General features: G+C 46.2%; 2 protein-coding genes across 2 annotated transcripts in view; one reads left to right on the top strand and one right to left on the bottom strand.

Moving 5' to 3' along the window:
* LOC148478265 (transmembrane 4 L6 family member 1-like) overlaps window positions 1-854 on the top strand; it is a 28,712-nt gene extending 27,858 nt beyond the window's left edge. The window contains exon 5 of the mRNA XM_088455716.1: window positions 798-854. Coding sequence (XP_088311842.1) covers window positions 798-812 — 15 coding nt within the window. The 3' untranslated portion in view covers window positions 813-854. The remainder of the gene's footprint in view (window positions 1-797) is intronic.
* Window positions 855-11,618: 10,764 nt separating this feature from the next.
* LOC148478266 (high affinity choline transporter 1-like) overlaps window positions 11,619-27,086 on the bottom strand; it is a 62,346-nt gene continuing 46,878 nt past the window's right edge. The window contains exons 5-8 of the mRNA XM_088455732.1: window positions 22,067-22,210; window positions 17,314-17,467; window positions 16,007-16,224; window positions 11,619-13,558 (exon numbers count right to left, since the gene is read on the bottom strand). Coding sequence (XP_088311858.1) covers window positions 13,007-13,558; window positions 16,007-16,224; window positions 17,314-17,467; window positions 22,067-22,210 — 1,068 coding nt within the window. The 3' untranslated portion in view covers window positions 11,619-13,006. The remainder of the gene's footprint in view (window positions 13,559-16,006; window positions 16,225-17,313; window positions 17,468-22,066; window positions 22,211-27,086) is intronic.

The following is a 27,086-nucleotide window of genomic DNA, read 5'->3' on the forward strand; positions in this document are numbered from 1 at the left end:
ATGACCAATAGGAAGATCTTATCCTATAACTTCAAGCCAGTAAAATAATTAGTAAAATATGTTTTGTGATTGGTTCTATACTAATAAGTAGGGCCGGATTAAGGTTTCTGTGGGCCCCAGGGCAACTAACGTGGGGGCACCTACCAATAAAATTGTCAGTGAGATATGCTGGCGATGTCATTAAAAAGGACGCCCCAGTTCATATACAGTATGCCACAGTTCCCCAACGTTGGTGGTGTAGCTATGCGTGGGGAACCGCAGTTTGTGCCCTGGTTGTCCTGTCATTATTTCAGCTTTGCCAATAAGCTAAATCAGAAATAAAATACAGAGGGTATTATTAGTTACACAGGGGGAGATGTATCAAGTGTTCTAAATAGCACAAGTGGAGAAGTTCCCCATAATAAGATAACCAATCACTTGTCAGGATAGCATGGACTCTTATAGCCTATGAAAGCACTGTCCTATCAGTGCTTCTCAAACTTGGTCCTCAGGACCCCAAACAGGTCACGTTTTCCAGGTCACCCAGCAGGTGCACAGGTGTAGTCATTACTCACTAACACATTTTAAAAGATCCACAGGTGGAGCTAATTATTTCACCTGTGATTCTGTGAGGAGACCTGGAAAACATGCACTGTTTGGGGTCCTGAGGACCGAGTTTGAGAACCTGTGATTTATTCAAAGCAAAATTAGAAAGTCAAGTTCCGAGAAGATAAATACAGTATACTCAGTTCTGATTGGCTGCTTGCAATCACATGTGCGTCATTATACATAATGCATTAAATGTTTTTTTCTTTCAGACCGGGGTCGCCTAGTTGCAAATGTGCTTTATTTGTAGAATATAATGAAGAATGGACGAACTCACTGGATATTAAACTATATGTTACAGAGATTTATTTGGGCTATTGAGGTCAATGTTGGAAACAAACTGTCTTGAAACTTGAATAATGAAAATAGATTGAATCTGTGAAACTTTATTTTCTTCTGAGGCGCAGCGAGGTGCAGAGTATAACAGGGAATTCGTTCAGAATGACGCCAGCATCCAAGATGGTTGATGGAACCAGCACCAATAACAGCTTCTTACTAGCCTCTTCTACTTTATACATAAATGTGTCAGATGTTTAGTTATCAGCTACCTCTACAGTTTATGTTTTCCTAATCCTAAGCAATTGTCTGTAATATTGTCCTAATATTAAACAATTATCTGTTAACTGTATATACCTTATTGTCACTACATTCACCATACCGGATTCTGAAGTTGGAGGCAAAGTGACGCCCACTGGGAGCTTCGCGCATCTGCCGCTCACACACAAAACCGAAAGATGGAACGCAGATCAGGCGGCCATCAGCCTTCTGAGTAAGTCTAACATGCCGCACACACAGTCGGTCTCCAGGCACGCAGAGGGCTCTCCTCCTGCAAGCAAGGATGCAGTGGCTAATTTATGCACGCCCTAAAAACATTGTTTAACTGGTCAGAGACACCTGCAGTTTTATAACCACCTCCCGTTACCTCCCACAAATGCTGATTACCTGTCACCCACTTTGCAAGTGACTCCTCTATGTGAGCGTAATTGTAAAACAATTGCTGCACATGCTCAGTTCGGCTTTCATGCACATGCAATGGCTAACAATCGCCCACTCTGCGTAAATATCAGCATTGTCTTGCACAGTAGTTGGATCATTATGGCTCATTTAGTGGGATGATATCTCCTTTCAGTTTCAGTTTCCCATTGCATGATCCATATGCTGAGCAGAGTCCATTTATTGGTTGAGTAACCAGTTATATCAATGTGTTCAGTCAGTGGCAGTAGTTTTAAGCTGAAGTTTATCATGGTTGCCCTATGGCCCTTGCTAATGGCTAGAAGGGTGCCTGGAACCGCACCCTGCAGCCAGTATCTCTGCGACAGGGTCGCCCGGCAGGGCCATAACTAAGGTGGTGCGACCAGTGCCATGGCACAGGGCACCGCAGGGCAGGGGGTGCTGCTTGGGCCTGTCAGTTTTCCTGTTTATTATCATTCTCACTTGTAGCTTCCTCTTTTTTTATCCCCAGCATCTCCTGGCCTCCCCCATGAGGCCATGGCCCTTTTTCAGGTGCACTATCTTATGTCCCTATTTAAAAAATGGGGGTGAGGCGCCAATGCTCTCTCTGGCACAGGGCACCAAAAAGTCTAGTTACGGCTCTGTCGTACAGAGCGTCCTTTGGACATTCTAGGCAAGCACTCTGCTGTCTGTACGCTGCTTGGTGTCCCCTCTGTGCGACATCATGATGTCATGTGCTTAGGGGGCAGGGCTGGCACAGGGTGCTCCAGAACCTTCTTACGGCACTTGCAGGTAGCATTAGAAATGGGAGTTTTCTTTTTCTAAAAAATTAAATGATGAGGAAAATGCTCCTCCATGTGAATCAGCTATAGGAGGTATTCCTCACCCCTGTGCTGAGCCTATTTTGGCATGTTTAGCGCTGGTCACATTCCAGCATCAATGCCAGTAGTAACTGTAGGCAGTACCCACGCAAAAGTTATACTTTGGTTTTACAGAGGACTTTGACTTTTCAGAAAATAACATTAGTTTCATTCTTCCTGCTGACACCGCCAAGACATTATTTGTGACTAGTGTTTGTCCGCGGCTTCGCTCGCGTGGATGTCTTATTGCTCAGCTGAACTAATTTTACAAAGACAGTAGTGGCATCTAATATTGTGTTGTATATTTTATATTGTAGACATTGATCACAAAATGTTTTTGTAAACAATATTTGCAGTTTTTCCTTCAGGGATTAACACAAACAGATGCTTGGGGCTACTAACTCGTGAGCAATCCATTTAACCTACAGTAACACTGACAGGTTGCAAGTGACATGAGCATCAACTCTATGATATGTAGTATTTATCTTGGTGTGCCATCTACTGGTTTAAAATGTATACTGCAATTTCATGAGTCAAGATAAGCTGGCTGATTAGTGCTCAATATATAGTTGGATTTTGTTTCCTGCTAAATAGATCTTGAGATATATATATCTATGTATTTTTTATATGCATACATATATAACTGTTTGCGTTCATGGTGTGCAATATATGTATACATATATATATATATTTATATACATAGTCATTTTGAACTTGAGGAGCCTGTGCAAATTCCGATAAATATATATTTTTGTCTCCATAGTTCATAGACAGTCCCTAAAAGTATATTTGTCCAAAAAAGAAATATTTATATACATCTAGTAATTTTTGGCTTAAGGAGCCTGCACTCTGCATGCGCCGAGTGTCAAGTGTCTGTTTTTCCCTTTATTGCTCCTCACCGCTGATGTCACATTGAGATAATACATACCTCAGTTTCCTTCTAGATAACTAAGCTATACAATATTGAAAATGCAATCCAAATTCATCCAGCAGTTTTTGCATGATGTCAGAACGAACAGACAGACAAACAAAAATTGAGAATTTTTTTTTGTCTCCATAGTTCATACACAGTCCTAAAGAATACATTTCTCCCAAAAAAAATCTATGTACAGACACAACCATTACAACTTTATTATAAGTATAGATTCTTGCTTCTGCATCAATCCACCTTTCCAAAACAGCCAAAAACAAAGAACAAAACAGATCCTATCTGTAGGTTTTCATAATAAAATCTGCACTCAAAAAAATATGAATACATTTATTTTTTATTTTGTTACTTTTAATGTAACATATAGAATGTGTAAAGATTATAACCAATAAGGCGTATCTTTTTAGAAAGCAGATAAACCGCTGCATCACATAGAGGCACTCCTGAGTTTATTGCAGCCAGGATTAATTTATTACAGATGTTTACAGAGCGCGCACATGTTAAGCATCATGTTTAAAGTTATAATGCCGACACAGTTAAAATGCTTTAATGAGCATTACAATTACAACCATGTCGGCATAATAATGCCAGTATTCTGCTTTTGATATATTCACTGTCGACATAGAGATGACTGCATACCCACTGGTGTCAATGAGCCTCATAAAGAGTTGGATGGGAAGTAGGCGTATGTGTTCCACATTGCGTAATGGAAACAATTGGGTGTATTCACCCGTATGCAGTGTTGTGTGCATCTTGCGGCCTACTATCTGTGTGCTTGGTTTGCCATTAGTCATCATCATCAGTGCAGTGGCGTCACAAGGGGGGTGCGGGGCGCACCCAGGTGTCGCCCGCCGAGGGGTGACACCAAAGTGCAGACTCCACCGCAGTGACAGGAGCCGGGTGCTCCACTGTAGCATTACGTGCAGTACTCGGCTCCTGAAACAGTGAGGGAGCTGGCACTATGAATTTACTGATCCCAGGGGCAGTCTGCAACTTCTGGACCCCCGGTTAACCGGGGGTTTGTGCAATGAGGCCACACCCCCTCCACCACAATACCACGCCCCCCACAATACCACACACGCCCACCACCACAATACCACGGTCCTTGTGCGAGGTCACGCCCCCTTCTTACCAGAGCCGCGTGCATTACTAGCTGCCCAGGAGGAGTCCGCACCGGGTGTCCCACAGGTAAGTGACGCCACTGCATCAGTGTACACTTGCATCTATACCATGCTCGTGCAAAAGATACATCTGAAAATAGGCGTATGTACACTTATGTCCAACTCTGCATTGGCCGCTGTCCTGCTGACACGCCCTCACTGAACTGTGCGTACCCGAGAACATCCCATTACATCACAGTTATGTCTCTTCAGTCGTAAGTGTACGGTAGATGCACTTGAAATTGGTGCTCCTGTGCAACGCCTGTACTTGTCTATGGCCCTAATTCAGTGGTTGGCGCATGTGTCACGCGCCTCTGTGTCTTTATACGCAGTGTATGTGCGACAAATATGTGAATGCTGCAGGAGGTGTCTTGTGGTAAAAGGCATCTCCTGCCAGCTTCTCTGATCCACTGCCTGCGTTCAAAGACGTGGCATCGGATCACCATCACCAGGAACATCACTGCAGATATCGGACATCTGAGTAACCCATAGGTTAATCAGAATGTCCAACTTGAATGAGATGCCAAAGCCAGTGAATCTGCGTTAGAAGATACAGTTGCTGGCTCCGTGACACGCTCCTAAAATGCCGGTAACACGTCTGAGTTTTAGCCGCTCCTACCTGTCGCCGCACCCAAACAGCTACAGCCTGTCAATCAGTCTGCGGCTTCCCAAACACTGTGACCAGAGCCGCAACAGCATGGCGGCCCATGGGCACTGCGGCTCTGGCGCAGTTAACTGAACACCTGTCAATAGCAACCGATGAACCTGTTACGTCAAGTTCTGAATTAGGACCTATGTACAGTTGCGAAGTATGCAGAGTGCAAAAATATGAAATATACACTTTCAAATGAGAATCAGCCCCAGTGTATCTTCAGTTTTGAACTACGCATGGTCTATAGAAGCATTAGGTGGGGCCTCACTTACTGTGAATAAATTACATCCTAAAGATTTCTTCTTCCAGTTTGGTGGGAAACTCCTGATTTGCAGACTCCAAATGGGTGTCTCTATGGAAAGATAGGCATGTCTGGTGTCGATGTTGGATGTTGGGCAGATCAGGGTAGTACTTGATTGGATTATCGGTTCAGTTTATTTTGTCCAGGCTTTGATGTTTGAAATGTTAGGATGTACAATATGCCACCCCAACATCATCATCAGAGCACATGTAAATTCCACATGTATGTACTATTCTATTTAGTAGCATGTAATAAAATCATTTATTTACAGGAAATAAAATAAATACTCAATGTGTCAGGTTACTTTGTCAAAGACAAGAAGCATCTTGCCATGGATGGTCAGTCTGATGGGCCTTTTGGAAATCTGCCCTGTCACGCTCCGCCAAGGTTAAGCTAGTACTTAATCTGCATATTCATCAGTGTCGTTGGTTGTACCTGGAGAAAACTGCAATTCACGGCTGGCATTGCCAAAATTGCTGGCCAGTCTTTGTCCCAGATCACTACCCAGAATGACATCTCAGTGGGAGTTACATCCAGCAGTCCTACTTTCACTGTTCCATTGTCATGTCCCCAATCTGAGTGAATGCTGGTTTTTCTTCTTCTTTCTTGGAGCCCTCATCATCTGTTTCACTAAGGTGCCACCAATCCTACTCCATCAGCTTTGCGGTGAGTGCTACTTTTGTTACCAGTGTAGTGTATTACACCCTCTGAGCTGGCTCAGCTCCAGCAATTCCCTTTTTTTGGTTAGGCAGTAGACTGGATCCACCTGGACATCCATGTTATCCCCTGTGGACTTAGAGACATCTATTTGGGAAGGTTTCAGCTGAGTGTTGTGATTGGCACTGAGCCCTTGGACCACTTCGCAGTACTCCTACAACTCCACCTGTGTAAGTGGCCAGGACTAAGTAATCCCTATGCTGTCATCAAGTGTCAGGATTCCAGGATAATTGCTAGATTTTTGCCACATAGGTGACTTGTCTGCCTTAAAAAAAAAAAGGTAACCCTTGATGCTAGGCTGTTGTACCCGATACCCTTTAATGGTTCGGGAATCAATAAAGGCAACTGAGTTAGTATTGTACATAACAGGCTTTATTTAAAAGAAATACGCACTCATTAATTTACTACATTCAAATAATAAATGAAAAGGGACATGACCAGCAGCGCTCCATGGTTCTGAAGCTTGGATCTCGATAGTTTGCATCCAATTTGAGATGAAGAAGGGATTCAGTAGCCCTTCAGCATGTATGTACATGTAATGTAAGATTATCTTTGGCATACGTGGGACGAGAGAGGAAAAACAAAATATAGTCTACACTGTATATGGGAATTCAGACTAGACAGTCGGGTGTTTATATACCTATATTGGTGACGTACAATGTACGTATTGTACTGACACCTCTGGAATGATAGATGAAATTATATTTCTCAACTGTAGTCGTTATAACATGTATTTCAAAAGAAAATTAGTTGGTGATACAGCATGTAAAATAGTCACCATTAGGCTCATAATGTACCAGAATGTGCAGTTGATGATAATTTCAGACATGATTCTATGGGGCATATCCAATTAGCCGCAGGGTTTCACCCGCAGCTAATTTTCGGGCAAAACTCACGCGACGCGGGGATTAGCTTTTCAATTAAATAGCTTTTTCCCCACGTCATTAGAACTGGTCTCTCCCACACAAGAACACACTGATTTTGCGAGAACTGCGGAATCAGTGTGTTATACCCGCCCGTGCGAGGCCGAATAGGGCGGCCTCACGCAGATTTTACCTCGCACCTACATGAGCGGGGACTCGCGCGCGGAGTCTCGGGGACACCCATGTTTTTTATCCCCGCTAATTGAATCCTGACCTAATTGGATATGCGCCTATGTGGCAGCTAATCCTCATTGTTGATAATTCTGGTGTAGATATGTGAGTTTCTGTGATCCGCTTTTCATTGCTGTACCTGCTCATTTCATTAGAAGCATATAAAATTGTTGATTTTTTCAGAGCAGGGCCATCCCCTCGTGCCAGTGCAGCAGTGAATCCACACAGTGCATTGCATTATGTTATTTGTGGCAATTCACTTTGTAGATTCACTAATGAAACAACTTTCATTCTGTGTATTATTGTCTGAAAGTCATATGTAGAATTAGCAGTTGGCTCTCAATTTAAAAACACACACATATATATATATATATATATATATATATATGTAATATAAACTATAGATGCTAGACAATGTTTTCATTAATCAAGAACTAGATCCAGGCCAGCACAGATAAATGGAGTGGAAGCCAGGTAAAGCATTGATTAATTGATTTACTATCTGTGAATGCATTTGAGCACTGAAAACTTGCCATTTGCAGGCATTCTGTTTAATGAGGATTTAGTTTAAGGAAAAATTTCACAAGTAGGATTAATAAGCAAAATAATCTTTTGTCTTGTGTGTTTTTTTGTTATCGATTTCATATATTAAAATGACTGCTAAATTTTATACTAAAATTTATTCAAAATTAAGCTTAATTGGACTACCTTAATTGACAGCCTTTAGTAGATGTTGAAGTACTATAACTGGCAGCAGCCGCAGCACTAGTACTGGGTTGCTGCTCCTGCTCTTCTATCGACTGATCTGTGATTGGTTTTAGTTTTGACACCAGGACAGAAGTAAGCTACGGTTGTTCAACTTATCTGCCACCACACCAAGTGAACATACAACAAACAATGATGCAGTTTTATAAAAGAATGGAGAATTATAATTTTTTTGTGAACACCAGAAATTATGTTTTTACACTTGAGAATTGTTTTTGGGGTGCAAATGATTGGGGGGTGGAGGAAAGCACCATACACCTTCGCTTACATTTTTTTTTTTCAATAATTTCTTCTTCTTTTTTTTTACACAAACACTGGCAATTGTTTACACACACTTGAGGGAACAGGTCTTTGAGAAATGTTTTGGGGTGCAGATGATGAAGGGGGGGACACCGAGCACAGAAAACTAATATACACCCACCGATGATCACAATGGTGATCCCAGCCTGCGTCATCCATCACAGTGCTGGGATTGCAAATGTAGCAGGGGGTGTCATATACCTGCTGCATTTGTATAATAGCAAGGACGGATTGCAAAGCTGCCTGCGTGCTCTACACACTAAAGTATATGCCTGCACTACACACTACAGTATATGCCTGCACTACACACTAGAGTATATGCCTGCACTACACACTAGAGTATATGCCTGCACTACACACTACAGTATATGCCTGCACTACACACTACAGTATATGCCTGCACTACACACTACAGTATATGCCTGCACTACACACTACAGTATATGCCTGCACTACACACTACAGTATATGCCTGCACTACACACTACAGTATATGCCTGCACTACACACTACATACAGTATATGCCTGCACTACACACTACAGTAAATGCCTGCGTGCAGCTTTGCAATTGTGATCCTTGCTGAATCACCCCCACAGACAGTAGCTTGTTTGCACTGCAGTGTGTGTGTGCAGTCGGTCTGTGTGACAAATTAGACAAACACACTGACAATGAGGATGCCTGAGTCACTGTTCCTTTCCACCAAGCAACTACTCCAGCTACTACTTAAAAAACTATTTGCACTCTTACCTACTCCTCCTTGTCGTAATTCCACCCTGATGGCGTGCTAATGGCGTTTTTTTATAATACAGTTCTTCAGCCCTCAGTCCCACACCCTCTCCCTCCACTTTCCTGTGTGAAACAGCGCCCAATCATGAGACAGGAACTTTTATATGCAATCCAAAACACGCAAGATCATCCGACACCGGTAATGTGACGTTTTACCTTGCTTTGGGATCCGAACTTAGCCGGGACTCAGAAACACTCGTAACCCCTAAGTTCAGGTGTGGTCACTTATGAGCTCCATCTTCCGACTACCGCAGTGGGTGATGGATGGGAGAGATGTCATGACGTCTCTCCCATAATGCAGAGTGGGCCGGCACGGGAGGATGGTGGAGTGGACAGCGGCGGGAGCAGCAGCAGGAGCGGGGATTCAGGTAAGTGGGGTTTTTTAATGTGTCTTTGTCTGCACTACTGGGGGCACTGAATAGGTGGGACTACTACTGGGGGCACTGCATAGGGGGGACTACTACTGGGGACACTGCATAGGGGGGACAACTGGGGGGACCACTACTGGGGACATGGCATAGGGGGGCACTACTAGTGGGGGCACTGCATAGGGGGGACTCTACTACTGGGGGAACCACTACTGGGGGCACTGCCTAGGGGGGGCTACTACTGTGGGCACTGCATAGGGTGAACTACTACTGGGGGGACCACTACTGGGAGGACTACTACTGGGGTCACTGCATCTGGGCACTATATAAGGGGCACTGCATATGGGGGGCACTACTGGGGGCATTGCATAGAGTGGACTACTACTGGGGGCACTATATAAGGTGCTTACTACTGGGGGCACAAGGGGCACTGCACAGGGTGGACTACTACTGTGGGCACGGAATAGGGAGGACCACTACAGGGGCACTGTATAGGGGTGATCACTAGTGGGGGTCTGCTTAAGGGGACCACTACTGGGAGCATTGTATAAGGGGCACCACTGGTGGCCTGCATAAGGGGAACCACTACTGAGGGCACTACTGGGGGCCTGCATAAGGGGGACCACTACTGGGGGCACTGCATAGGGGGGGGCACTGCATAGAAGGGACTACATAAGGGGTACTACTGGGGGCACTATATAGGGTCTTAATACTGGGGCACTGCATAGGGGCGACCACTACTGGGGGCACTGTATAAGGAGATCACTACTGGGGGCACTGTATAAGGGGTACTACTTGGGACCTGCATAAAGGGGGACCACTACTGGGGGCACTGCATAGGGGGGGGCACTGCATAGAAGGGACTACATAAGGGGTACTACTGGGGGCACTATATAGGGTCTTAATACTGGGGCACTGCATAGGGGCGACCACTACTGGGGGCACTGTATAAGGAGATCACTACTGGGGGCACTGTATAAGGGGTACTACTTGGGACCTGCATAAAGGGGGACCACTACTGGGGGCACTGTATAAGGGGAACTAATGGGGGGCTGCATAAGGGGGACTGGGGGCCTGCATAAGAGGGACCACTACTTGGGACATTGCATACTGGGGGTAGTGTATAAGGGGCACTACTAGGAACCTGCATAAGGGGGACCACTACTGGGGGCACTGCCTAGGAGGCACTGCATTAAGGTGCATATGGAATGGAAAGGAATGTTCCCACAATGACGAGAAAGGGATGTGTGTCACGTTGACATGCCCCATTTTTCAGTGGCCACGCCCATTTTTCTGCGCATGCACATAGGGGGGGGCTCCATTTTTCAATTTGCCGTGGGCTCCAAATACCCTAGTTACACCACTGGAAAAGTCTATATTTGGTTTATTGGAGTTTTGGGCTTTAAGTAAAAAGCCGTGTAATGGGTCCTGGTGGTGTGGATGTGAGAGAGATGGGAGGGCTCCATCCACAGGACCATTTCAGGTGTTTGGAGCTTTCAGCATGAAAGCAGGCTGATTAGTGATTGCACCTGCAAGAGGCTCATATAAGCTGGGTCAGGATTTGGCTCAGGGTCTCACACCTAGGGAGAACAAGCAGGCAGGTTTGTTCAGAACCACTGTGACATACTTATTGTAAGTAATGTGCATATGCCTATGTTTGTTGAGAGTGCAGTAGGTCCTACCACTGTTTAGAGAGGGAAGTTTTGTTGTCTAGTTAGTGCCCAGACGGGCTAGGATTTAAGTTTATGATTTTCATTTTTTTATTACTGCACAATAAAAACTAGCTCCGGCTAGCTTGCACAAAAACCCTGGACTGGTATGCTGTCTCCTGGCTGCTGTGTGTAAGAAGGTGTCCAACTACCCCAGTTGAGGGACCTCCTACCCTGATCCTATTACAATATATATATATATATATATATATATAGTGCAACCATATTTTGCAATGCTGTACAGAGAATAATGAATCATTCACATGAGTCTTTGCCCTTTAGAGCTTACAGTCTAAATTCTCATCATCGCAAACACAAATGCCAGGGTCCATTTTTGTCAGCAAATTAACTTCCCAGAATGTTTTTGGGACTACATTTTAATTTTATACCTTCCAATATTTACAAGTGCCAAATCAGGACAAAATAAGCCCCGCCCAATCTGCCCAAACCACGCCCCCACTTCTATAAGAAAAGCCCAATTTTCCCAAAACCTCCCCATTCGCTGCACGTGAATCTGGACTGCCCCATGTAAAGTGGTATAGGCACATCTCACACCTGCTTTATTCGCTCTGCACATTTTATCATTACAGTGATTATTAATTACATATCTCCCACACTAAGTCTAATATTCTTTTTTTTTCATCACTCTAAAAATTATAAATATATTTTTTTCAATAAAAATCCATTGTTAAGCAGTACAGTCTTTAAGAATATTGATTGAATATTTTGTTACATTTTGGTGGTTTTAACCATATAAACTTGTAAAAAATAGATAAAATATAATATAATTATGGTACATATGACATAAGTAAAGTACATACAGTATGTCTTTGTGAACATGATTCTATAGGAATATTTTTAAGTCCTGTTGTTATAGACAGATTTGCCTCCAGGTAAGGTTTGTCCCAGTCTTGTACGTCCCAAATGCTGTGTGGACACAGCCAAATGCTACATGATTGATCCCTATTTGAATTAGTATAGGGTAATTTCAATCTATATATTAGCACAATGGGCCATAGATTGAAGCTGATGAAAATACTGGAAGCAATTCTGATCCCTGATCCATTTTGTAATAAGCCCAGCGCAATAGCGATCACTACTATATGGAATATAAAATGCAACAGAGACAAACAAGAGTCCAAAACAGGCCCTAATGCACGGCTTGTGAGTGTGTCATAAAATAACTTTACATGTTAAGACATCAGGGACAAATGTAATAGGGTGAGAGTTTAGAAAATGTGAGAGTTTAGCAGTAAATGCTCTCACATTGGTCGAGTTTTATCTTCAAAAAGGAAAAACATCTGGATGACATTTTAAATCGTGAGTCTAAAAACATGCGAGCTTGCATATTCTCGGACTCTATTACCCAGTTTAAAAAGTTTAAAAGTTTAACAGGCGCGCCGACAGCCATGCCGGATGAAGAGGGCGTGGCTTTTCGCGGTAGGCGTAGTCATGCCCTTAGAAAAACAAAACACGCACTGGGGAGGGGCACTGTGAGCCCCTCAGCCCAGCGCATAGACAGTGGGGGGCGCGATCAGTGTGATCGATCCCCCCCACAGGCATAGGAGACGTGAGCAGTCTCTCAGTGCAGCCCAGCTGCTGTGATGTAAGAGTGAGGGTGGTGTGGTGTCGGACCCGGGGCCCATCCAGCAAGCCCGGGTAATTAGTACCCGTCCCCCCTCCCTCTCGGCGCCCCTGGAGTTTACTGCTAAAGTGTCACATTTTCTAAACTCTCACCTTATTACATTTGGTCCATAGTCTCATAACGCCTAAACAACAGGCTACTGGTCTACAAATATTCACATAGCAGCATTATTATCTTAGAAAATTATTTTTGGGACAAGTTTTGGGAAATGTCTTCTGTAGGAGGCTCCATATTCTCAGGTGGGTGCAGGCCCTCCCGCTGCTCCAGTTCATATTGAGGGGGAGGAGACGGCACTTTCCTAAAGACGTTGCGCACGTCCCACTCAATGGGTAATATCTTCTTCGTGATCAAATACTGCGCCAGATAGGACGTGACGATGATGGTAATCAGACTAAGCAACATAGTGAATGTCTTGAAGGGGAATAACTGCACATAGACATCATCGACGAGGATGCACCCGGGGTAGTGGAGCGCTGGGGGGATTTTTAAGGAGTTCTCCCCTCCCAGAAGCCGCAGAATCAGGCCCAACAAAAATCCGGCTGCGGAACCATAGGTGTTGGTGCCGGGGACGAAAAGGGCGCAGCAGAGCTGTGGGAATAGCACGGCGTACACCAGCTCTCCGCTCAGGAACCAGAGGTCATACACAGAGTTTGAGAGGAACGCCAGTCCCATGCCTGCGGAGCCCAGCAAGATCATCGAGAGGCGCATGACCCACAAGACTTCTCTGTCGGAGGCCTACGGGAATGAAAGAGAGAAACCGTTTATTGTTACGGCTCTAGAGGTGGGGCTACAGCACAGTCCAAAATTCAAATAGGGGAGTCACACCAACTGCCAGTGAGTCCTGGCCGGCGATGTGTGGCAGTTGGTGAAAAGGCAATTGGTGTGACTCCCCTATTTGAATTTTGGACTGCGCTGCAGCCCCACCTCTGTAGCCGCCACTGGTTGTGAGTAATTCATTGTCATTGTCTCTCCAAAGTCATGTGTGCTAGTGAATATAGGATAGCTGCACTTAGCAAAGTGATTGAAGGACCTTGTCCTCGGTTTTTATTTCCCAGCTGTGGGTATACCATACTTTATTGCATGTTTTACGAGCACTTACAGTAAGGCAGTGGTGGATAACATACATTGCACAACAAAGCCATAACAGAAATTGTGCCCTCTGCAAAGTTGTGCACTGTACCATAGGAGCAGGCAGACTGGGGCTAAAATTTGGCCCCAGCATTGTTACCTCGCGGCACACCCCGTCTAAGCATGCTGACCTAACAGAGCGATGGGAATCGGGGCTGCTTTGTGAGGTCCTCAGACAGCGAGACTGGCCCACAGGGGCGTAGGAAAGATTTTATGTTGGGGAGGGGGGGGGGGGACAATATATAATTTAATTTGGGCAATCCCCCCCCACCTCCTCCTCCCAATTCTCTCCCTGCTTCCTCCCTTACCAACTCACCTGTGCTGGAGCAGCAGGAGACAGGGACTGGCCAGGGGCTGTGGTTTATAGCAATAGGCTGCACAGCGCCTGCACTGCACATAATGTGCGGTGTTTTCATTTAAATCCCGCACATTAGACATCCTCCGTGCAGTACAGGGGCTGTGCAGTCTCTCCACTGGGGCCTTTCAAATGTTCCTGGCACCTATGCCGGCCCATCAAGCTGTTGGCCCTTCTGGCATTTGCAGAATTGCCAGTCGGATCGTGCACAGTATTCAGCTCTGTAGGCATTGTTGGGGGTGATTGGACACCCACAGTACAGATGTGTCCTCATACACCCCTACTTTTTGCACCAATTGGCATGAGATGCATGGGGGGACTTAAGCGATTCACCACTGTTAGCGATTCCCGAATGTACATACCTTTTTCTGAATTAGGGTCATATTCACATGGTAGCCGCATACAATGTCCTAAGCATTTAGGATTAGTCTATTTGTCGCAAAGGAATTGACATACAGGTTAAGCACAACCATGCATGGTACGGCTCACTCCTATTGTGAATAATATGATTATTTTATGAAAAAGTTTATAGTGGGACGGGATGCACTTAATTTACCGCCGCCCGGAATCTAAATCCCGACGCCTATCTTTAGCCAGATGCCGAAATCCCGACACCCGGCATCCCGAACGATGGTAAGCGGGGACCAGAGCCCTAGCTAGACTTTTTATTGCCCTGTGCCAGAAAGAGCATTGGCGCCCCCCTCATTTTTTTAAAGGGACATAATGCACCCAAAAAAGGGCCATGGCTCCATGGGGAAGGGTCAGGGAAGAGATAGGAGAGGCCAGGAGATGCTGGGGATGAAATAAGAGGAAGCTACAAGCAAGAATGATAATAAATAGAAATTTGACAGGCCCAAACAGCGCCCCCTGACCTGTGGTGCCCTGTGTGATGGCACTGGCCGCACAACCCTAGCTACAGTCCTGGCAGGGACTGTTAGCTGTTAGCCGCAGGGGGGGGTGGGAGTTAGATTTAGGCACCCTTGTGGGGACTTAGGGTTAGGTTAAAGGCACCCCCCGGGGAGAGTTAGGCTAGGGGAAGGTGGGGTTACGGTTAGGCACCACTGGGGGAAGGTTAAGGTTAGGTTTAGGGTTAGGTTTAGAGTGCAGGAAGGGGGGGATAGGGTTAGGCACCACCGGGGGGAGGTTAGGGTTAGGCACCACCAAGGGAGAGTTTGGGGAGGGAGAACGGAGGGTTAGGGTACTTACTAGCCCCAGTCGGGATCGCCACTGTTCGGGCTTCCGGTGTCGGTATTATGTCTGCCGGGAACACATCTGGCGGCATTGCATACCTATTCCAATCGGACACATAGGGCGGCTTAACCGCAAAGTGTGTGGTGCAACAAACAGGGCTTTTTGGAGTGATTTAAAGATAGGTGTATGAGGACACATATGTACCTAGGTTGCCGAAATGTCTTTGAATGAAATATGGAAATGTAATGTGATCACCTGCATTCATATCAAAACTTTGGCTCATATTCACTGTACTGTACCTTGTATTACATAAAAGCACCGATGCAACGTATTATTCACACAGTACAGCTCCGGATACAAGTTACTGCAGCACTGTCTGGTCACATGGAGAGTAAGAGGGGAGACTACTTCTGGTCAGAATACTAACCTTTAGAAGATTGTATGAGGGTCATCGATGATTTGTAGGATAATTAATCTATCATTCTACATAACAAGAGAATATAACTCACCCTTTTCCTTATTAACTTCTTGTAGATGTTGTAGGCAAACATGGAACTGGCTGATAGAAGTGAGGAGTCCGCAGAGGACATGACAGCGGCTGCAATGGCTCCTAGCCCAATAACAGATATGTAAGTTGGGCACAGGTACTGCAGAACCAACGGGAGGATCATATTTGCCTCGTTCCTCTCATATGGTGTCGGTAGGCCGTAGATAGTGCGGTTCCAGTCTAATTGAATAGCAAGAAATGGCTGTCAGATTTATCCGTCTTGTTATACTGGTAAGTATTATTCCCCGATCCCTTATCCTAATCCCTATTCCTCACCCTAACCCCCCCTAGTGCCTTACCCCCACCGCCACCCCCTAACTCCTAAACTTCTGCATTCTGAGAATATTGACATGGTCACTGTCCATCATGTGACTGGTTACCCCGACACACCACCAAATGAAGTGTAGGGGCACCCAACAAGGGCCGGCCCTGCCTTCATCCATTGCCATAACTTCCCTGTAATTTCACCTTAAATTACACTTTTTACACTTTAGTATATATGAAGGGGGGAAGGGGATGGGTCTTGGACTGCAGACCCTAATTTTAAACATTATAAGAGGTGCTACCACGCTGAGACTTGTAGTGTCATGCAGGAAAAAGAAAACGCAGGTGCACACTTTAAGTACTAAGAATACTGACTGTCGAAACAATTATAATGAACTCTTAGCACATGTGGCCAAAAAGTTTTGCCCATCCATCACGTCAAGGTGAACCCCATCAGATGGGTCCCTAACATCCCTAATACAGACACATTATATAAATTTATCAAGGATTTACCATAATAGTGCCAGTAGACAGCAATGCAGGAACCTGTCCTGTACTAATTCAAATCACCTTAGGGCAGATGGGAGGGGTGCTAGTACCAAGGAGAAGGAGTCTCTACCTTCAAGGGTACTTTATATACACAAATACAGAGAAAAAGGGGGGTGGAGCTTTGACTGCAAAATATGATAAGAGGTGCTACCATGCTGAGACTTGTAGTACCATGTAGCCTGAAACTTGTAGTGCCATGTAGTGTATTTGTGTATATAAAGTACATTTGGAGCAAGATACTCCTTCAGTACTAGAACCCCACCCATCTGCCCTTAGGTGATTTTAATCAGCACAGGTTCCTGCATTGCTGTCTGCATATTAGAATTTGTTAATTGTACATAGCTGTTTTGACTATCAATAATCTGAGTGCTTAGAGTGTGTACCTGCATTGTATTTCTTCTGTATGACACTTTAATAAATATGCAGTCTACAGAAATCATCTCATTTTTGCATTACCTGTGGAAGCCGCAACTGCCCCGATGAGAATAGAAGGAACACCCATGACGGCACAAAGAATCCCCGAGAGGTAGGAGGTCACCATCGCTTTCTTGGAGGACGATGAGGCGAGAACTCTCTGAAAATAAGTTTGCCACGCAATGCCCCCCAGACTCTGAAATTATAAACGGTACCAACAAGCCGAGCATACATATGTTGTATTCTCATTAATACTGACCCATCCACTACACACAGGGGAGATGCATTCACAAAGTTGTTACTGCTTGTATTTCCTACTTTATCCTAAACTGAAGAATTATATCTAGTTATTTTCCCTAATAGCACTGGATCTTTGCTGTTATAAAGATAATCACTCATCTAACGACGCCATGAATGTTAATCAAACGATCTAAATTAGATCAATTTGATGTATTAAAGCACCTAATGTCAGGGGTGGGCTGGAGTAAAACTGGCCACTGTCTGTACAGGGATATTGGGGTTCCGTTATTGCCGGCTGTAAGCCGCACTGAGGGCCTGATTCAGAGCCGCTCGTAAGCGGACGCTCGTTCGTTCCGAGCGATGTACGCACATCTGCGCATGCGTACGGATAGTAATACGCATGCGCGAACCAGTCAGTGCGGCCGAAAATCGTGTACTCGCTAAATAGCGAATGCCTGCTATTTTGAGTGGCAGGAGGAGGCGTATGTGGGTGGTAACAGGGGAAGGTGCTTGAAAACGGGGAGTGGAGATCAGAACGCAGGCGTGCTTAAAGGTCAAAACGGGCGTTTTAAAGGTGTGCATAATTAATACAGCAGCGTCATCGACCACGTCACTTGGTTATTTTATAGTCAGAACTGCTCGCAAGATTGCGGTAGGAAAAACCAACCACAAGAATAGCGAGCAGTTCATACGCTGTTCGATGTACTCGATTAATCTATTAAATAGCGGACATGACGTATGGTGCGAGCGGCCAGGGGGCGTATTTTTCAAAAAAACGACCGCATGTTTTGTTCGCTCGTTCAGACATAGAGGCGGCAACAGACCGCAAAGAGCGAACGGTTCATTTTAAATAGCCACCCCCTTTATCAGAACGACCGTCCGCAAATAGCGTCCGGCTCTGAATGAGACCCTGAGATGACAGGAGGTAAACTTACTGACTCTCCCTATCGCTGCCTGCCTTCTGTGCCACACTTCATTCCCGCCAGCTGGTTCCCTCTGTGTCCGTCCTGTTCGTTCGCCCACCGGCGTGATACTGTGACGTCACTCCCGGCTCTATAGTACAGTGATTTCCCTAACTGCCACATCATAAAAATCATTGCTAGAGATCTGTGCACAGTCCTGACCGCCCGTTATGTGCCGCGCCATAAATGTATAGCTGAAAATGCTATGCTAAACCTTGTCACAGTAGTGCTAATCCACTTCATAGTTCATATCCGCACTTAGGGCCTGATTCAGACCCACTCGCGAGTGCACTGCGCTCGAAAGCGGGTCGATGTTTGGCCTCCGGCGTACGCATGCGCGAGCCCCAGCTAGCGATGGCAGCTCCGTCACTCCGGGGCTCGCTACAAGACGGGGCGGCTGTCAATGTTGATTGACAGCTCGCCCCGTTTTGTAGGCGGGGAGGGGGTGTGGCTGCACAAATGGCGTTTGTGGGCGGCTTAAACTGACATCACTCGTGATGTCAGTAGTGGACTTCCTGCTCTATTAGAGCAGGAAGTCCACTCTGGCTTGCGAGAGCTAAGACTCTCCCGCAGGGTCTCGCCAGAAGCCCGATGGTCGCGATAATCGCGACTATCATCAGGTCGCTCGCACAAGCTGTGGGTGGTCACCCACAGCTGTGCGAGCGGCCTGGGGGCCGGAAGAAAAAAAAAAAGGTACGCCCTGATTCAGAGCAAGCGCAAGCACACAGCGTGCGCCTCCGAATCAGGCCCTTAGTTCCGCTCTTCGCAATGTGAATTTTGTGTAACTCTGAAACAGCCCTTATTCGTCGACAAGAAATAGGGAGAGCTAAATTCAACAGGCTGGAGCCAGTATAATAGCATCCACCAGCCCTTTTGATAGCGCCGCACTACTTTCTTTGCTCACCCAGTCGCTAGTATTGAACGGGAGCTTCCTCAAATTCCGCTCAAAGTTGGTATAGTAAGCCGTCTCCCCCACTGCAGCTACATTGTTTCAGCTTACAGCCCACCGCAGTGGAGAGGGGCAAAGCAAACTTTCGCTGGAGCTCTGAGGATACTCAAGAGATGAATCAGAGGTTAACGCAGTTGCGGCTGCATCTTTTGGCGCAGTGGGCTACTGCGTCTTTATGGTAATGCCAAGGCCGATTGGAATTCATCATAGCCAGCTAGTGCTCTGTGTTATCAGGGGTGTAACTCCCGGAGGCAGTGGAGTCATTGGCCTCCAGGCGCCAGCTGTCAGGGTGGAACCAAAGAGAAGGCCCAGTGAAAGGAGAGGAGTACAAGGGGCACACAGATAAATCCATCTATAACCGCTGCCTGCGCCCTGTTGATCAATGCAGTGGCGCAGGCAACGGTTATATATGGATCTATATGTGGGGTTCCTGAAGCCACTGTCTCTGGTCTTCTATCTCCATGAGCGTCTGGTGCAAGATTTTTTTTTTTTTTATTACAACTATAAGTCACTTGGGAGACAGATTGGGCTGGCTGATGCTGGAGAAACACTGGAGGGCTGGGGAGACAGAAAGGGCTGGCTGGAACTGGAGAAACACTGAAGGGGGGGCTAGCTGGAGCTGGAGAAACACTGGGGGGTTGGAAAGACAGAAGGAGGCTGGCTGGAGCTGGAGAAACACAGGAGGACTGGAAACACAGAAGGAGGCTGGCTGCAGTTGGAGAAACACTGAAGGGCTGGAGAGACAAAAGGGGCTGGCTGGAGTTGAAGAAACACTGGGGGGGATGAAGAGACAGAAGGGGCTAGCTGAAGCTGGAGAAACACTGGGGGGCTGAAGTGATAGAAGGAGCTGGCTGTAGCTGGAGGAGCACTGGGGGCTTGAGAGACAGCAGGGGCTGGCTGGAGCTGGAGAAATACTGGGGGGCTGGAGAGACAGAAGGGATGGCTGGAGCTAAAGAAACAATGAGGGGCTGGAGAAACACTGGGGGGCTGGAGGAAACTGTAACCACAGGTGGGAGGGGAGGACAACGTCTATTTTTCTTCCGTGCACCTTGACACGAACTTACGCCACAGTGTTATTTATATAATTTACATTTTTTAACTTCAATTATTGCCCTATTTTAATATTCATGTGGCTTATAAAAAATTTTTATTATTATGCTGGCTCCAGCCTCTATTTCTTGTTTATGTTTACAACTCTTTAGTAGAGTACAGATCCTACTTTCTGTGGAGTGACACTAGTTAACATTTTAAAAGAGTAGCACCAAATTAGGCACCTTCCTTCCTTTTTTTCCTGAATTTTCTAAATGTATTTTATAAAATGTTATACAAATAATGAGGTGTCGTCGCACACCTTGCGTCTATACACCATACACTATAAGTGTCTAATTTGCATCACAGGCGCAACAAAACACCACTCAAAATGTACGAGAGATTCTGGGCTGCGACTTGAACTGCACAGACAGAAGGGGCTGGCTGGAGCTGGAGAAACATTGGAGGTCTGGAGAGACAGAAGGGGCTGGCTGGAGCTGGAGAAACACTGGGGGGGCTGGAGAAAGCCAGAACCACAGGGGGGAGTACAACATTTATTTTTCTTCCGTGCGCCTTCACATGAACTTACGCCCCAGTGCCTGCCTTCCTTCCTTCCTTCCTGCCTGCCTTCCTTCCCTCCTTACTTCCTTCCAAGAGATGTCCTCATGCACCTAGCGCCTATACACAATACGCTATAGGCGTCTAATTTGCATCACAGGCGCAACAAAACACCACTCAATGTGTACGAGAGATGCTGGGCTGCGACCTGAGGAATTGTTTTCATCTGCACAAAGTCGCAGATGAAAAACAACAGAACTTGGCGTGAGAAAAATCTGCGGCCACTGCATCGTAGCACTTTGTATACAGAGTCAGACTTAGTCGCACACAGATGTACAAATGTCACGCATCAAATTGATCAGTGCAATCTAGCAGAGCAGTTTTGTTGCTTTCAATTGTTTTATTTATGCGAACAACATGCACATTTTGAGCCAGAAAGACGCTCGCCCGAGCCTTCGAAAGGGGCTTTTTGGAGCGACTGATGCCACAGTGTATGAGGACACATCTGTAGGATGCCGTAGTAGTGGAAACCATGAAAAGCTTAGGGAAGTATTGGGTGGCAAAGGGAACGAGGCCTAGTACTGCCCATTCTTGCCATCTCTCCCGGGATGTCCGGGAGGCTCCAGAATTTAGGATGTCGTTACCATATGCCTGGAAAATTAGGCAAGTCCCCCGGAGGCTGCCCATGGCCGTTGAGCACTTTCCACTTCCTGAGTAAAAAGGGCTGTACGGGAGGTTCATGCCATAATTCGAGCTAAATTGCGTCATCATGGCCCGCCCCCTTGCTTATCAACGCCGGTAATCGCGCCATTGTACAGCGGGACCATGATGATGTGATGAGCCATCACACCCTCCACTCTGCAGACTTCTGCTGCACCACGCCTTTCCGAGGCGGCAGACCAAAAGTCGGCAACCAAGGTACTGTCTAAAATATTATTTTGGGTGTGCGTATTCATAAATAGTCTTTATAATGTTTTGCTGGGATCTCCAGCTGTCTGAACTGAAGCATATGCTATCCTCTTTACCATGAGAATTGATGTAGAGTAAAGAAACTTACCAGGAATGCCAAATCATCCAGCCATCTTGCAATGTATTTTGTCTGTATATTACCAATCCAGGGCCCTTGGTACAGTTCGTGCACTGCTGTGTAAGCAATGTTTTCAGATGCAGAATTTAGAAGAGCAAATGGTACACAAATCCACTACGTTTAAAATAAGACAAATGATTAGTATTCATTTAATATTTAATAAACTGTAACAACATTAAGGAGATTAGCTTCCTCTCTCATTTCCTCTCTACCACTTAACTACTAGACATGTTTTTACTTTCCGTAATGGGCCGCATTCAGAGCTAACGCCAACCTAGGCACTGCCAATGTACCATATAGTAATAACTACAGACTACATGCACACGGGTGTGGTTCATTAGGTCTACATTGTCTAGACAATGTAGACCTAATGACCGGATACCCATGCACATATCTCCTTATCACGTCTTACTATAGGATCTTTGCCGGAAAAAAATAATTATATTGACCAAATGGCAAAAAGGTCATGTAAAGGGGAAAAAGTTAATCAAATAGACATAAACCCACATCTTTGCTTTCTAATGTAAGTTAGATGGATTATAGGTAAATACAGCTCCATACCTGCCAACATTCCTGATTGGGGAATTTAGGCCACACCTCCAATCCATTCCAGCCACACCCAAAGTGGGAATGTCTGTAGGTTTGCAACCATACGCATGGGCAGAGCATTCCATGATTAGCGGGTGCACCCAGGAGTAGACCATTCATCCGTCACTCATTAACCTCTCATCCTCTATCATTATCCTCCTGTCAACATTATACTCCAATAATCCATCAATTATTAACCCCTCATTCTCCATTATCGGCGCCATTTAACCATCAGTCTCCGTTAACCCCCTTTGTCGTTATCACCGTTATTCTCCATTAACTCCATCTTATCCTCAATCTCCATTTTCCTCATAATATCACCCACACAAGCACCCGCCACCCCCTCACTCACCCTGGCTGCCACCATGCTCCGGGGGTGAGTGAGGGAGAGCAAGCCTTCGGCACTTCTGAATGCAGACACGTACTCACAGAGTTCTGGGGCGCTAATTAGATGCCAGTGTTAGGTGGTGACACCAGAGGTCTTATTATAGGGGTCTCGGATCTACAGTTCAGTTTAATATATAAATAAAATGAGATGGGCAAGGTGCCCGCTAATACCCAATCAGAGTCTGTCAGCACACCTGTAAACATCCCTGTTACCATGTAGCCCATACCCGCCAAAAGGAATGCTAACAGCTATGGTGGTGTAGTTATTTGTCATTTGTAGCGGTCATGATCACTTAGCCCACACTCCCTGGCAATTTTACCCAACAAGAGAGGGAAAAACTTTTGCTTTCTGTTCTAAAGTGATAGGTGGCATACAGGCGACACTGGTACTGATTCAGAAGGGTACGCAGAAGAGGTAGCGCCTGTGTCTACTGGCGGTCACCGGTCTGCGACTTCACGTGGAGGGCCGCTACAAAGCCCCTTCCCAAGTTTAGAGCTGCACAGATTATCCGCCTTAGTGTGGCCCCCTATGTGAGAGATTGAGCGTCTGTGTTTGCAAACACTTTAGTGACACGACCACAACACGCCCATCTCCTTGCGTCTATCACCGCCCAGGAACGGCCAGAGCTTTTCCAAGACGTTTCTGATCCTGTGCGTCTTAATCGCAACAGCGCCTCTGTGTGCGCACTCTGTGTAACACGGGCATGGCCTGTGGCTCTGAATCAGGCCTATAGTAAAAAGGTTTCACTACAAATACCAAGAAAACATGACGCCATTTTATTACAGATTAGCCCAGTTCTACTATTATCTCTGGATGGATCTTCAGTTAAGGCCATTACATTGTGGGCTGACCGAGCTTTCATGACAATTCAGTCTATGAATTCACTAGGGACTACAAGTGACTTTCCTAAGGCATTGTGGGGTCCATTCACTATGCTAATTACCGGGGGGCCGGGCAGCCCCCGATAATTAGTTCTCCAACTCATTGCGAGCAGCAGCGGTGGATATAAAGCCACCGGAGCATTACAAGATTGTTCTGGTATAGAGACAGCTGATCCACATATCAGCTGTCTCCGTGATGTCCTTCACTGCTGCGGGAAGTGAGCAGTAGTGACAATTTCCACTGATGAGTCTGACTCGGCAGCTCACACATGCGCGACCTCTGGCGGAAAGAGCTGCTGACCGGAAACAAACGACATCTGAAGATGGCGTAAGTTCCCGCAGTCAAACTTCGAAAATATAAGGTAAAGGAAAGGTAAGCTATCCCCCCTGATCCCCCCAGACATCTTCTGCATTACCTTTATAATGAAGAGCCCTGACACTTAATTTACACAAAAGTAGGTCAAAAAATTTTCATGTTCACCTACTTTTGTAGAAATTAAGTGATGACGATCAGACCCCTGTGCCTCAGGCTTTAAGCAATGGGCCTGATTTAGAGTTGAAGGCAGTCCCCTATCAGTCCCAACTGACCTACAGTATGTTTTGGGAACTGAGCATGTGTCGGAGCCGCAAGGCACATGTGCTGCAATGCTTGGACACTGCAGTCTGATTGACACGCTGCGGCTGTTTGAGGATGGGGAATGGGAGGCGACGGGGACCAATCCTCCAATCGAAGGCATGTGAACTCCATTTTGTGGGAGCCCTTAGGCCAGGGTCTGCGTCTTCTGATGCAGATTTCCTGGTCCTGGCAGAGGAGCTCCGTCGCTCATTCTGAGTAAGCTCAGGATAAAGCCGGGTACACACTAGAGGATATGTCGTCCGATCCAGCAGATTGGATGACATATCGTCCACATCAGCCAGTGTGTACCGGCTCTGTCGCTGACAATGCACGCTCCCGTGCGGTATCAGCAACATAATTGTCAGACCTACATGCAGGTCCGACGGTTTATATCGTCAGAGGGGGCCGAATGCAGCATGGCCACCACTGTTGCTCCATCGCTGCCGGCATTGTCCCGCTGGGACAAGCCGCATGAGACATCGGGCTGGGTACACATCGTTAAGTGTGAACCCAGTGTTGACTGCGGCAATCACGACCGATGGTCGCCATGGCGATCCTATTCTGCTTCTTCGGATGCAGAACTCTGATCTGCGATGCCGACAGGTGTCTTTGTTCTTCAGACGCTTCCTGCGGCAATAGCATACTCTGAATCATACCAAATATCAGCTCCGTGTACCAGGCACAAAAAATAGATTGTAAGCAGTGAAACAGCCTCTGACAAATTATCTGTGTAAGTGTGTAAAATTCTTACTTACTTTACATATAATTACATAATAATAATAATAATAATAATAATAATAATAATAAAGGAACATTAAACACTATACAAGGAAATATAAATCAGCCTGGTCAGTGCAATTAGTAATATAGGGCCTGATTCATCACGGATTGCAACTGCAACAGCGCGCATAGGGCCTGATTCTGCAAGGATCGTAATTGCAAAGCTGCAAGCAGGCTATAGATATGATGTATGCACGCAGGCTATAGATATGATGTATGCACGCAGGCTATAGATATATGATGTATGCACGCAGGCTATAGATATATGATGTATGCACGCAGGCTATAGTTATGATGTATGCACGCAGGCTATAGATATATGATGTATGCACGCAGGCTATAGATATGATGTATGCACGCAGGCTATAGATATGATGTATGCACGCAGGCTATAGATATGATGTATGCATTTAGGCAGCTTTGCAATTGCAATCCTTGCAGATATGGTAATGCAGCAGGGGGCATCACGCCTCCTGTGCATTACTTATCCGAGCTGCGTTGTCCAACGCAGCATCGGTTAATCTGCGTACCATCGGCCGGCTGCGGTGACCCATGGGATCCCGCAGCTGGCCGCCACAGTTTACAGGAAGAGGCCAGGAAATCTCCGTCAGCCGACGGAGATCCTGGCTACTTCCCTTCCCCGCAACAGCGGCGACGCCTCCGTTTTGGGAAATGGAGGGCATCCCTGCCCCCTCCCCGCCCCCAAATGGCAGCCGACTGTCAATCACTGACAGTCTGCTACCAGTTACATGCCAGGTCGCAGACCCGTTCTGCACAAGCGCAGAATGGGTCTGGCACCTGCGCAGATTCCCGATCATCGGGAATCTGCATTCAGCAATCGCTGAATTAGGCCCACAGATCGGCCGATGGTGCGTAAGCTTCGCAGTGCGCGTGCATGAATTAGCATTGCGATCGCACTGTGATCACCTACGCAGACACAAAACCATTGCAGACCTAAGGACGGGACATCAGCATTTGGGGGTGGTGACGGAGGAGTGGTTGGAGAAACGCAGGCGTGCCTGTCAGTTTGGTCGCCTTTGCATGGGCGTGCAAAAATTAGCCACTGCGACGGCATATACAGCTTCTGTACTCTGCATGCAACAAGGTTAGCAATTTCTGAGTAAGGCCAGACCTGTTGTAATTGTGCGTAACGGGCTGATGTTACTCCATGTTCCCGATGTATACGCAGTACTACAGGGTATTACAGATGTGAGATAGCAGTAGTGGGCGTCTCTATGCTGGCTGTGTGACGGCTTTACGATTACAGTCATTAGCATATATTCGCAGCAGATCTGTGTGCGTAATTCCAGCCCGATAGCAATAGCAATCCGTAGTGAATCAGGCCCATTGGGTGGGGGTTAAAACATGGAGAGTCATGTGCCGTATGGGGTCTTATTTGATGGGGCTGAGGGGTTTCCATGCAGGTCTGTGCAATATGGGGTCTTGTGTGATGGGGCTGAGGGGTTTCCGTGCAGGTCTGTGCAATATGGGGGTCTTATTTAATGGGGCTGTGGGGTTATTTAATGGGGCCGTGGGGTAATTTAATGGGGCTGAGGGGTACACCTCCCGGGTGGTCACTTCACACCACACAATTCTGCAGCACCTATAAACTATTCTAGTGCGGGACGGCGCACCAGCTACCATATAGCTATATCTTGGACATACCCCCACACTGAACCAAAAGGTCTCCAGACCTCACTCTCCCTTTATGACTTATACTTTGGATTTGATTTTATT

The sequence above is a fragment of the Taudactylus pleione genome, unplaced genomic scaffold (genome assembly GCF_031769625.1).
Source record: "Taudactylus pleione unplaced genomic scaffold, aTauple2 ptg000667l, whole genome shotgun sequence".
NCBI classification, from domain to species: Eukaryota; Metazoa; Chordata; class Amphibia; order Anura; family Myobatrachidae; genus Taudactylus; species Taudactylus pleione.